Below are 12,628 nucleotides of genomic sequence, written 5' to 3' on the forward strand. Positions count from 1 at the left end.
AATAATAATAATAATAATATATAAATAATAGAAAAAAAAAAAATGAATATAATTACAACATTAGGTAATAATAATAGTAATAATAATAAAAATAATGATAAACCAATGTCATATGAAGAGATTGAAAAATGGACAATTGAAAAGATGGATAAAATGTTGGGAGTTGATTCAAAGGAGATGGCAAAATATGTACTTTCAATGGATACAAATTCAGAGATTGAAAATTATTTAGCAGATGTTTTAGGTAATACAAAAAAAGTTCAAACATTTATTGAACAATTAATTAAAAAAATTAATTCATTACCAAGAAGAGTTTCAACAATTAAAGTTTATAAACCACAATCAAATCAAATGAATAATATTAAAAATAAAAAAAATACAACCACAACCACAACCACAACCACTACAACTACTACTAATAAACCAACAAAACAACAAATTAGATCATTTAAAGAGATTGAAATTGAAATGAAACCAGGTGAACCATGTGATTGTCAAGCAACAAGACATAAACTATTAACCAATTGTTTAAATTGTGGTAAAATTATGTGTGAACAAGATGCAGGGTTATCAAAGAAATGTAGTTTTTGTTCAACACCATTATTTACAAATCCAATTAATTTATCAACACAACAACAACAATTGGTTGAAAAAAATTTAACAAATGCAGTTGAATATAAAGATAGAATTTTAGGTTATCAAAATACTCATGCTAAACGTACAATGGTTTATGATGATCAAGAGGATTATTTCTCAAATTCTACAAACAAATGGTTAACTGAAGAGGAAAGAAAAAAAGTTTTACAACAAGAACAAGAATTTAAACAAAAACAAGAAGATTATAAAAAAACTACTAGAATTTCAATCGATTTTCAAGGTAGAAGAATTATTACTGCACCAATTGATAAAAAATTATTTGAATTTGAAAAATTATCATTTCAAGATAAAAATAAATCACAACAACAACAACAACAAGATGAATATAAATCAATTCAAGATTTTAAAAGTAGAAATGCTGAAATTGATAATAATCTTGGTAAAGATGTTAAATATACAAATTCAAAACAAATTAATAATAATAATAATAATGATGATGGTAATGATAATAAAAAGATATCGGATCAAAGTGGTAAAATTATATTAGGTAGTGGTGGTGATGATTTAATTACAAAACAATATTATGGCGTTGAAGAAGATATTGTTGTTTTTAATTCAAAAGAAGTTTTATCAAATGTAAATCTAAAATATAGAGGTATTATGGAAGGTTTATGGTATGATCATACTGGTTCAATTAAAAAGAGATTACCAAATTTATCAATTTATAAAAATTATATTCAAAATTTAAAAGATAATTCTTGTAATTTCATTTCAATTTCACCACAAAATTATAGTAATCAAGAATTTCAATTTATTGGTTTAAATAGTATTGAAAATTCAAATTCAAATAGTTTAATATTACCAAATCAAATTAAAGAATTTTTAAAACAATTAATTGATTTTACAAATAAAAAAGATTTAAATAATTCAAATAATTCTATTAAAATTAATATATCAATATTAATACCAAGAGAATTTGAATTTTCAAATGAAAATAATTTTAAATTGTTAAAGAGTATAATTGAAATGTATGTTATGGTTGGAATTAAATCATTTAGTTTAATATTACCAAGTGGTTGGAATGATTCATTTACGTTACCAATTTGTGCACCAAATTCAACAAAGAGTGAAGTTAACAATTCAAAAACTTATTCACAAACCCAAACCGCTTTCTTGACTCAATTGTATAAACATTATAAAAACAATATCGAATTTATAATTTGTCCATCAATGTTTGAATTGAATTTATCTTCTGGTACACCACCACCATCACGTCAACAAATTGAATATTGGTTAGAGATTAATAAATCAACACCTCAATCTTATCCAATTCTATTCACAACTTTATCAGGTTCTTTACAAAATTCAACTTTATCAAAAATTAAAAATATTTTTGATAAAAGAGATTTAATTGTAATTGAAAAATATCCTTATAAAAATAAACAAGTTCAAGCTCAACAAAAATCAATCATTTTACCAATTCAATGGGATCCATATCATTGTTCATTTGATGATTATAAATCATTTTTATGTGGTGTTTTAGCTTCACCGTTTGATTCAGAGTTTTATTTAGATGATTTAACAACAATGATAACTTTATGTACAACTTTTATTCAATATTTGAAATCACCTTTCAATTATCAAAGTGAATTAAGTTTACGTGCTACACTTGTTAACTTTACTGATGGTAATGAAGAGGTTGCTGATTGTTTAGCAAATTTAATTTTAGCACTTTCAAATGGTGTTTTCGATCAAATTAATTCAATAGTTTTAACAAATCAATTAGAAAGACAACAACAACAACAAACTGATAATATCATTAAAAAAGATTCAATTGATCCAAGAGATAGAATCTTTTTTGAAAATCTTATTAATTATTCAAATTTAGTTTTAGATTGTTTCAATAATTTACCTCATGACCCATTATTTGATTATTTAAATTTAATTAAAAAAACTTTATTAAATTATTTAGATTAAATAAATGAAAAAATAATTATTTATTAAAAATAATTTAAAAATAGTTTTTTTTTTTTTTTTAAAAAATTTAATTAATATGTAAAGAAAAAATAATAAAAATAAAATAAAAAATAAAAATAAAAACAATACTTATGTGTTTTTTTTTTTTTTTTTTTTTCATAAAAATATTATTTGTAGTTTGAAACAATACCACTAATTCAATGGAAATATTTGTAAAATTTGGAAATTATAATAATTATTTTTTATTTTTTTTATTTTTTTTATTGTAATGAATTGGTGGGCATTTATTATGATTATTTTATTTAATATTTTCATATTGATTTTTTTTTTTTTTTTTTTATCATTATAATTTCTTTTTTTTAATTTTTTAATTTTTTCCTTTTCTGACAAAATTTAAATAAAATCTAAAAAAAAAAAAAAAATAAAAAAATAAAAAAAAAAAAAAGAAAGAAACTACCGATTCAAAAAAAAAAAAAAAAAAAAAAAAAAAAAAAATCTTTTTTTATTAAATAAATTATATCACTTGAACATAATAATAATAAAAATAATTTCTTATCTTTTTTAAAAAAAAAAAAAAAAAAAATGGAAAAAGAAAATTTGGAATTAGAAGAGCTTGAATTAAAAGAGAAATTAGATGAATCGATTAAAAGTAAAAATAGATTTTATTTTATTTTTTATTTTATTTATTTTATTTTATTTATTATTAATAATATGTGTTTATTAATAATTTTACTTTTATTAAATTTTTAATAATTATTATTTTTTTTAAATTTTTTTTTTTTTTTTAGTTTGTAGAAGTAAAAGTGAAGAATTGGTTAATAATTTAAAATATTGTTTAGAAAGTAGAGATTTTGAAAAATTTAATGATTTTTTCGATCCAAAAGCAGTATTAAATCATTGTAATGAAGAGATAATTGGTAGAAATTTAATAAAGAATTCTATAAATGACCTTTATATTGATAAAGAATTAAAACTTTACAAAGTAAGAACATTGATTGATTCAAATCAAAGACATATTGCATGTGAATGGGTCACAAGAAGAAGAGATTTAAATAGTGATAACCAATATGACCAAGGTATGGCAAGTTGGTATTTAAAATTATCACCAAATGATTATACCGTTAAAACATGGTATATTTGGATTGACAGAGTTTTCGATGGTGATAAAGTCGCAAATTTACAAATACCAATACCAAAGGAATCAGGCTGGATACCATGTCCCATTCAGTATTATTCTCGTAAGGAGATGTCTGAATTCTTGCGTTTAAGAAGTCAATCGTTTGAAGAGGAGGATTTGGATTTGTGGGGATCATACATTCATGATGACATTGTTGTACGTCCACCTTGGAATGAACAGGTCAATAAGAATTGTTGTATCGAAGGTGCAAAAGAGTTCTTTAACAATTATGATTCTCCATCCATATCGAAAATGGAGTTACTCTATGATGAAACTATTCCAAATTGGTGTGTTTACATTCAAATCTTTTCAAGTACAAATAAAAAAACTGGTAAAAAAGGTGAAGATATTGATTTTGTTTTCAATGAAATTATTGATGGTAAAGTTCGTTATTGGAGATCTTATTTCAATGCAAATTTTAATAAAATTTTTACTGAAAATAATTTTAACTTTTTCATTGAAACTTTATCAAAATGTTCAAAAAATCAAAAAAATTTAGAAAATCAAAAAAAATTAAATTCATCAAATAATAACAATAATAATAATAATAATAATAATAATAATATTATTGGTAGTGGTAAAGATTAAAAAAAAAAAAAAGAAAAAGAAAAAAAGAAAAAACCTAATTGATAATATATATATTAATTTAACTTTATATATACAAGTTTAAATATTTTAATTAGTAAAAATAAAATTTAATGAGAAATAAAATAAATAAATAAATAAAAAAAAAAAAAAATTTATTGATAAAAAGGCACAAAAATTTAATTATTTTAATTTCCTAATAATCCATTTCAAATGGTTTTTTATATATTTTTTATAATAATAATAAATTATTTTAATTGAATAAAAGAAATAATTTTTATTTTTATTTTTAATTTGGGTGTTTATTTTGATTTTTGGATAAAACAAATATTTGTTTTCTCCAAAAAAAAAAAAAAAAAAAATTTTTTAACCCTTTTTTTTTATTTTTTTTTTTTTTTTTTTTATTTTTAAATTTCCCTCACCCAAATCATTTTCATTTTTTTTTTTTTTTTTTTTTTTTTTTTTTTTCTTATTTGTTTTTTATTTATTTAAATAAAATCAAATATATATATATTATTTTTAAAATGATAAATTATAATAAAATTAAAAAAGTTAGAGCAATAATTTTTGATTTAGATGGTACATTATTAACAGGTACAGATTTTAAATTATTAAGAAAAGAATTAAATTTAGAAAATTTTGCAAAAATTGATATTTTAGAAATTATAAATGGTTATTCAATTGAAGAGAAAGAGAAAGCAAATAAGATAATATATGATTTCGAATTAAGAGCTAGAAATCAAATTCAACTTCAAGATAATGTTGAAGAACTATTAGAATTTTTAGAGATTAATAATATACCAAAAGCAATTCATTCACGTAATAGTTTAGAGAATATTCAACATTTCGTTTATCAACGTTTATCAAAACCATATAGATTTCATCATTTAGTTGGTAGAGAGATCGAACCACCAAAACCAAATCCATCAGGTTCATTAGATATTCTTAGAGTTTTCAATGAATCATTCATAAAACAAAATCAATCAATCATTAAACCAGATGAAATTCTATTCGTTGGTGATTCAATTGATGATATCACCACTAGTAAAAATTTCGGTTCAATCTCAATGTTACTTTTAAATGATCATAATAAACATCATAGTCAATCTGCTGATTATTCTATTTCAAATTTTACTGAATTAATTCAAATTTTAAATTTAAATTTAAATTTATCTTTTAATAATAATAATAATAATAATAATAATAATAATAATAATAATAATAATAATAATAATAATAATAATAATAATAATAATAATAATAATAATAATAATAATAATAATAATAATAATAATAATAATAATAATAATAGTAATAAAATATCTTCTAATTAAAATTTTTCAAAGAATTTATAAAAATAAAAATAAAAATAAATTAAAATTTAATTATAAAAAAAATAAAAAAAAAATAAAAAAAAAAATAAAATTTTTGATCATGGTAATGTTCAATTTTTTTTTTTTTTTTTTTTTTTTTATTTTAATTTTCCCACATTTTCAGTTAATAAAAAAAATAAATAATGAATGCAATTAAATTTTTAACACAAAATGAAGCAATTGTAATGGATCAATTACTTATGGGTAAAAAGTATGCATTTAGTACAGATTCTTTAATGGAATTAGCAGGTTTAAGTTGTGCTTCTGTAATTCAACATGTTTATCCAACAATTTCAAAGAAAGTTTTAACAATTTGTGGTCCTGGTAGTATGTATTATTATTATTATTATTATTATTATTATTATTATTATTATTATTATTATTATTATTATTATTATTATTATTATTTATTATTATTATTATTATTATTATTATAAACTATTTAAAATTAATTATTAATAATTTTTTTTTTTTTTTTTTTTTTTTTTTAATTAATTACTATTATTATTATTTAGATAATGGTGGTGATGGATTAGTTGCATCAAGACATTTAGTACAATTTGGATATGATGTAAATATTTATTATCCAAAAAGAACTGATAAGGAGTTATATCATAATTTAGTTACACAATGTAAACATGAAGGTATTGAATTTTTAGAATCAATGCCAACTAATGATCAATTAAATAATGATTATGGTTTAGTTATTGATTCAATATTTGGATATAGTTTCAAAGGTGATATTAGATCACCATTTGATACAATCATTAAGGATTCATTAAACAATATTAAAACACCAATCGCTTCAATTGATATGCCAAGTGGATGGGATGTTGAAAATGGTAATATTAAAAATTTATTCACTCCTGATCTTTTAATTTCTTTGGCTGCTCCAAAATTAGGTTCAAAATCATTCAAAGGTAAACATTATTTAGGTGGCAGATTCTTACCAAAAGAATTTTTAAAAGAAACAAATTTAACAATTCCAAAATTTAATGGTTCAAATCAATTTGTTGATATAACAAATTATCAAAATTGAATATCTTCAAAATTATAAATTCAAATAAATTCAAATAAATTAATTAAATAAAATTAAATAAATATAAAAAAAAAAAAAAAAACTATAATTTCTTCAGATTTTTATTATAATTTCTAAATTTATTATATATATATTAGATTGTTTACCTTTTTTTTTTTTTTTTTGTTTATTTAAATCAAAAATTTTATTTTTAGAATTTAATTATTTATCATTCATTTTTGTATATGTTTTTTATTTTGAACAAAGAGAGGGAATATATTTTTTTTAAAAAAAGATTAAAAAAAAAAAAAAATATTGGTTGGCACCTCTGTTTTTTAAATTTTTATTAAAACTGATTAACCTGATAAAACTGTAATGACAGTACCTGTTAAACCTTTACCTGTTAACCTAAAAATAAAAATAAAAAATAATAATAAATATTAAAAATAGATTTTTTAAATTAAAAACACTTATTGGTGTTGCAATATAATTGTGTAAATACAATTATTGTAAAATATTTATATAATAATAATAATAATGTTTAGAAAAATTTAAAATTAGACTTTTATCACCCAAGTGGGAAAAATTCACATGGTGAGTTTTTAATGTCTTTTTCTTAAGATTTATTTTAATTATTTTATTATGTTATAATTTATATATCAAATTGTTGTGGAAATGTTCAACATTTGTTGGGGCTTTAGTTTTTTTTTTTAAAAAAAAAAAAAAAAAAAAACTGGAAAAAGTTTAATCTAATTAGTGAATATTTTTAAATCAGATTTATGAATTGTTTTAAAATCTTTTTTTTGTTTGATTTAAAAAATGAAAAAATTTTAAAGAACTGGAAAAAAAAAAAAAAAAAAAAAAAAAAAAAAAAAAAAAAAAAAAAAAAACTGGAACACGTAGAATCAAATTTGGCAAAATCGAGTTTGTAGAGTATTTAATACAATAAGGATGTAAAGTTTATTTTACAATCTTTTGTCAAAAAAAAATAGTGCGAAATGAATAAAATATTACAAGAATTTAATGATAATAATTCAAACACATTAACATTTCTTAATAAAATTGTTTTGTTTTAAAAAAAAAAAAAAAAAATTAAAAATTAAAAAAAAAAAAAACAATGATAATAATGATAAAACTGTTAATGATATTTGAACATAAAAAAAAAAAAAAAACTAAAAATAAAACATATTTTTTTTAACCCCAAAATAAAAAGAAAATAAAAGATTTTTTTTTTTTTGGGAATTAAAGAAAAAGAAAAGAGTAGTGCACAACAAAATGTCAATAAACCGAGTGTTTCCTGAAAACAGAGAAAAATTCGATAATTTAAATTTTGGATTTTTTTTTTTTAAAATTTCTAAACCTTTTTTGATGATCACAATATTTTAAAAACATGATACTCGCTTTTAAAAAAAAAAATATGAAATCTTTTATTTGAAAAAAATAATTTATTCGTGCGAGTCAAAAAAAAAAACTAGGATTGGTTTACTACTTGGAGTGAGTGCATATTCGTGAACGAAAGGGGTTATCTCAGAAAAATAAAAATAAAAAAAAAAAAAAAAAAAAATTTCTCAACTGATTCAGATATTTTAAAAAAAAAAACTCAATCATTGATTGGCTATTTTAAATGATTGCGGGGTTTCGTTTGCAATTTTTTCAACGAATGAATGAGCTATGAGTTATTGCTGATATTTATCATTATTTTTTTTTTTTATATAATATTTAAATTTTATTTTTTATTTTAATTTTATTTATTTTTTATTTTTTTTTTTTATTTTTATTTTTTTTTTTTCCATATAAAATAAATTTTTTTTTTTTAAATTCTTCATATATATTTTTACAAACAAAAACTGTAACATTAAAAAAAAAAATGAATAAAATTTTAATTTTATTTATTTGTGTATTATCATGTTTTATTAATAGTGCTCAATCATTAACTTTACCTCAATTAACAGCTCAAATTAATGGTAAAGTAATTTCACAATCTTCACCAGACTTTAACAATGCTCGTTTTGGTTACAACTATCGTTATAATAGAGTACCACAAATTATTGTTCAACCATTAGATACTGCATCAGTTGTTTTAGCTTTAGAATATGCTCAAACCAATAACCTCTTAGTATCAGTCAAATCAGGTGGTCATTCAGCCATTGCTGAAGGTGTTCAAGATCTTCGTGTTGTTATCGATGTTTCACAAATGAAACAAATTTCATACGACCCAGTTTCAAATATTATCACCACCCAAAGTGGTAATAAATGGGTTGAAGTTTACAACTACACAATCAATCAACATCAAGTTGCCACACCAGGTGGTTCATGTCCATCCGTTTCAGTTGGTGGTTTAACATTAGGTGGTGGTGCCAATGATCTTTCAACCGTACACGGTCTTGCCACTGATAACGTTGTTGAATTAGAAGTTGTTCTTGCCAATCGTTCAGTTGTCATTGCTAACGAACAAACCAATGTTGATCTTTTCTGGGCTCTTCGTGGTGGTGGTCATGGTGGTTTTGGTATTGTTACCCTCTTCAAATTCAGAGCTCATCCAGTTCTCCCAACTTATTACAGCGCTTGGATTACCTATGCATGGTCTGATTTTGAAGATGTTTTAACCTATGTCAACACATTCTCTGAAACTATGCCAAACACTGTCAATCTTTACTTCACCGCTTGGAGAAGTTCAAATGCCACAAATCCATCAGTTGCCCTCTCATGTTTCTTCAATGGTCCATCTCAACTCGGTGAAAGCCATTGTGGTTCATTCAGAAACTTCTCTGGTTCTAAAAGAAACACCTATATCACTCCAGTCACCATCTCTGTAACAAACGCCTCATACTATGAAACCGTCAAAAATGGTACTGATCCAAAAGCAAGATCATCATACACTAGTGGTTCTTTCCTCACTGGTATCGATAAAAAAGTCATTAAAAATATTAAAACTCAATTGGAGAAATCACCAGTCACTCCATACACTTTCAACACTGCTAGATTAAATTTATACTGGCAAGGTGGTCAAATGCTCAACCAAGCTAGAGATTACAATGCTTACGTTCATCGTACTTATCCATGGAATGCCGTTTGGTTAGTAAGTTATACTGGTGGTGAATTTGAAGAACCATACAGAAAATGGATTAAACAAACCTATCGTAAATTTGAATCATTCTCTGAAGGTGTTTATCAAAATTATCCAGATGAAAATAATCTCGATAATTGGGCTGAAGCTTATTATATGGAAAATTATCCAAAATTACAAGTTGTTAAAGCTACTTATGATCCAAATAATTACTTTAGATTTGCTCAATCAATTGGTTCACCATCATTATCATCATAAATTTTTAAAAAAAATAATAAAATAAAAATTATTTAATTTAGCGATATATTTAATTTTTTAAAAAAAAAAAAAAAAAAAAAAAAAAAAAAAAAAAAAAAAAAAAAAAAAAAAAAAAAAAAAAAAAGTTTTATTTTTATTTCTAAAAAAAAGATTTTATTTTTAAAAAAAAAAAAAAAAGTGGTAAAGATTGTGTGTCTTTTTCTTTTTTTTTTTATAAACATAAAATTAATTTTTTTTTTTTTTTTTATTTTATGGGTTTAAAATCCAGAATACCATAATTATACTACTTTTTATTTTTTTTTTTTTTTAAATTGTTTTATTTTTTTTTTTTTATGGAATCATTCGATTACTTGAACCTTATATAAAAATTAATTTAGATTTTTTTTAAAAATTTATTTTTAATAAATTGCGACATAAAGCTCGAGAATGATGTTTTTTTTTTATTTTTTTTTTTTTTTTAATTTGACCAGCACTAACCTAACGCCATCATTTATTGAATAATGTCATACGTAATACCAGAGACAGAATTTTCATACAAAATAAAAAATAAAAAAAAAAAAAAAAATAATAAAAATTAATTTATTTTTTTTTTTTATTTTTTTTATTATTAAACACATACACACACTACATCCAGAGTAAAATTTTTTTTTTATTCTTTTTTATTTTCTATTCCATTTTTATTACAAAACAAAAAAAAAAAAAACAAAAAAAATTTTATTTGTATTAATTTAAATATTTGCAAAAATAAAATAAAACAAAACAAAACAAAATATAAAAAAACAAAAATAAAAAATAAATTTATTAAAAAAAAAAAAAAAATAAAATAAAATAAAAATAAAAATTTGTTTCATTACTCCATAGTATCGACATCTCGGTAAGTTTTTTTTTTTTTTTTTTTATTTTTTTTTTTTTTTTATTTTTTAATTTCCTTTTTTCTAATTTTTTTTTTTTATTTTTTTTATTTTTTTCAATATATAACCCTTATACCATTAATATATATAATATTACACAAAAAAAGTAGAACCAAATAAAATTAAAAGAAATCTTAAAAATATTAAAAGAAATGGAATCAACAGCATCAACAAGCGATAGTGCATCCGCCATAACCACTGGTTTAAGTGAAGTAGACATTAATCAACAATCTCCACCAATTATACTTAAAGAGGGTGAGATTTTTGACCCATTAAAAAATTTAAATGAAAAACAATTAGAAGCATTCAAAGAGATTAAATCAAATTTCTCAGATTTAACTGATCCAACTGATATTGCATTTTGTACAGATATGTGTTTTTTAAGATATTTAAGAGCTAGAAATTATATTGTTTCAAAATCTGAAAAAGTAAGTTTTTTTTTAAAATTAATTAATTTAAAAAAATAAAAAAAATAAAAAAATAATAAAAAAATAAAACTTTTACTAATCGAATTTCAAATTTATTTTTTAAATCTTAAAAAAAAAAAAAAAAAAAAAAAAAAAAACTCGATTTCTAAAATTTTTTTTATTATTTATTTTTAGATGTTAAGAGACACATTAGAATGGAGAAAGAAATTTAGACCACAAGATATCCAATTAGGTGGTGATATTAGAGAAATTGGTTCAGCTGGTTGTGTTTATGTAAATAAAAGAGACAAAAAAGGAAGACCAATCATTTTTGCAGTTCCAAGAAATGATACACTCAAAAATGTACCAAGTGAACTCAAATTTAAAAATTTAGTTTATTGGTTAGAACAAGGTTTCAGTCGTATGGATGAACCAAAAGGTATTGAACAATTTTGTTTCATTGTCGATTATAAAGATTTCGGTAGTGGTAATATGGATATGAAAACAAATTTAGAAGCTATGCACTTTTTATTAGATCATTGTCCAGAAAGAATGGGTCAATCTTTATTCCTTGATGTATGTATTATTAATTATATTATTATTATTATTATTATTATTATTATTATTATTATTATTATTATTATTATTATTATTTTTTTTTTGGTATTAATAATTTTATTTTTTTTTTTTTTTATTTTTTTTTTTTTTTTTTAGCCACCAGCACTCTTTTGGTTTGCATGGAAAATTATTTCACCATTTTTAAATGAAGTTACACTTTCAAAAGTTAGATTTATAAATAGTAAAAAAGTTGATGGAAAAAGAACTTTTGCAGAATTATTAGAATATGTTGATATTGAAAATTTGGAACAAAATTTAGGTGGTAATTTAGATTATAATTACAATATCGATGAATACTTGAAAGAAAATCCAGATCCAATCGTAGATACTCCACCAATCACTTTTTCAACTGAAACAGATTCAAAAAAACAAAAGAAAGAAAAGAAAAAAGAAGAAAAAGAAAAGAAAAAAGAAGAAAAAGAAAAGAAAAAAGAAGAAAAAGAAGAGAAAAAGAAAGAAAAAGAAGAGAAAAAGAAATTAAAGAAAGAAGCATCTTTTACTAAACAACAAGAAAATGCTGATGAAGTTGATTAAATTTAATTTAATTTTTGTTACACCTTTTTTTAAAAAAACATTGTTAAATTTCCATTTGTTGTAAATAACAAAAAAAAAAAAAAAAAAAAAAAAAAAAAAAAAAAAA

General features: G+C 20.9%; 6 protein-coding genes across 6 annotated transcripts; all 6 read left to right on the forward strand.

Moving 5' to 3' along the window:
* Positions 1–42: 42 nt before the first annotated feature.
* On the forward strand, positions 43–2,574 carry DDB_G0269884 (hypothetical protein; the record flags this gene model as incomplete). The annotated part of the gene is made up of 1 exon (XM_641286.1): positions 43–2,574. The coding sequence occupies one exon, from the start codon at positions 43–45 to the stop codon at positions 2,572–2,574; it is 2,532 nt and encodes an 843-aa protein (XP_646378.1).
* Positions 2,575–3,156: 582 nt separating this feature from the next.
* Positions 3,157–4,339, forward strand: DDB_G0269886 (hypothetical protein; the record flags this gene model as incomplete). The annotated part of the gene is made up of 2 exons (XM_641287.1): positions 3,157–3,223; positions 3,363–4,339. 2 exons carry the CDS (start codon positions 3,157–3,159, stop codon positions 4,337–4,339), a joined length of 1,044 nt encoding a protein of 347 aa, XP_646379.1.
* A 521-nt stretch (positions 4,340–4,860) lies between these two features.
* DDB_G0269888 (hypothetical protein) lies at positions 4,861–5,670 on the forward strand (the record flags this gene model as incomplete). Its single annotated transcript, XM_641288.1, has 1 exon — positions 4,861–5,670. The coding sequence occupies one exon, from the start codon at positions 4,861–4,863 to the stop codon at positions 5,668–5,670; it is 810 nt and encodes a 269-aa protein (XP_646380.1).
* A 182-nt stretch (positions 5,671–5,852) lies between these two features.
* Positions 5,853–6,748, forward strand: DDB_G0269890 (hypothetical protein; the record flags this gene model as incomplete). The annotated part of the gene is made up of 2 exons (XM_641289.1): positions 5,853–6,036; positions 6,225–6,748. The coding sequence occupies 2 exons, from the start codon at positions 5,853–5,855 to the stop codon at positions 6,746–6,748; spliced, it is 708 nt and encodes a 235-aa protein (XP_646381.1).
* Positions 6,749–8,594: 1,846 nt separating this feature from the next.
* DDB_G0269892 (hypothetical protein) lies at positions 8,595–10,052 on the forward strand (the record flags this gene model as incomplete). Its single annotated transcript, XM_641290.1, has 1 exon — positions 8,595–10,052. The coding sequence occupies one exon, from the start codon at positions 8,595–8,597 to the stop codon at positions 10,050–10,052; it is 1,458 nt and encodes a 485-aa protein (XP_646382.1).
* A 1,063-nt stretch (positions 10,053–11,115) lies between these two features.
* On the forward strand, positions 11,116–12,522 carry rsc5 (cellular retinaldehyde-binding/triple function domain-containing protein; the record flags this gene model as incomplete). Its single annotated transcript, XM_641291.1, has 3 exons — positions 11,116–11,391; positions 11,566–11,946; positions 12,085–12,522. 3 exons carry the CDS (start codon positions 11,116–11,118, stop codon positions 12,520–12,522), a joined length of 1,095 nt encoding a protein of 364 aa, XP_646383.1.
* Positions 12,523–12,628: the final 106 nt, after the last annotated feature.

This window comes from Dictyostelium discoideum, assembly GCF_000004695.1.
Source record: "Dictyostelium discoideum AX4 chromosome 1 chromosome, whole genome shotgun sequence".
NCBI classification, from domain to species: Eukaryota; Evosea; class Eumycetozoa; order Dictyosteliales; family Dictyosteliaceae; genus Dictyostelium; species Dictyostelium discoideum.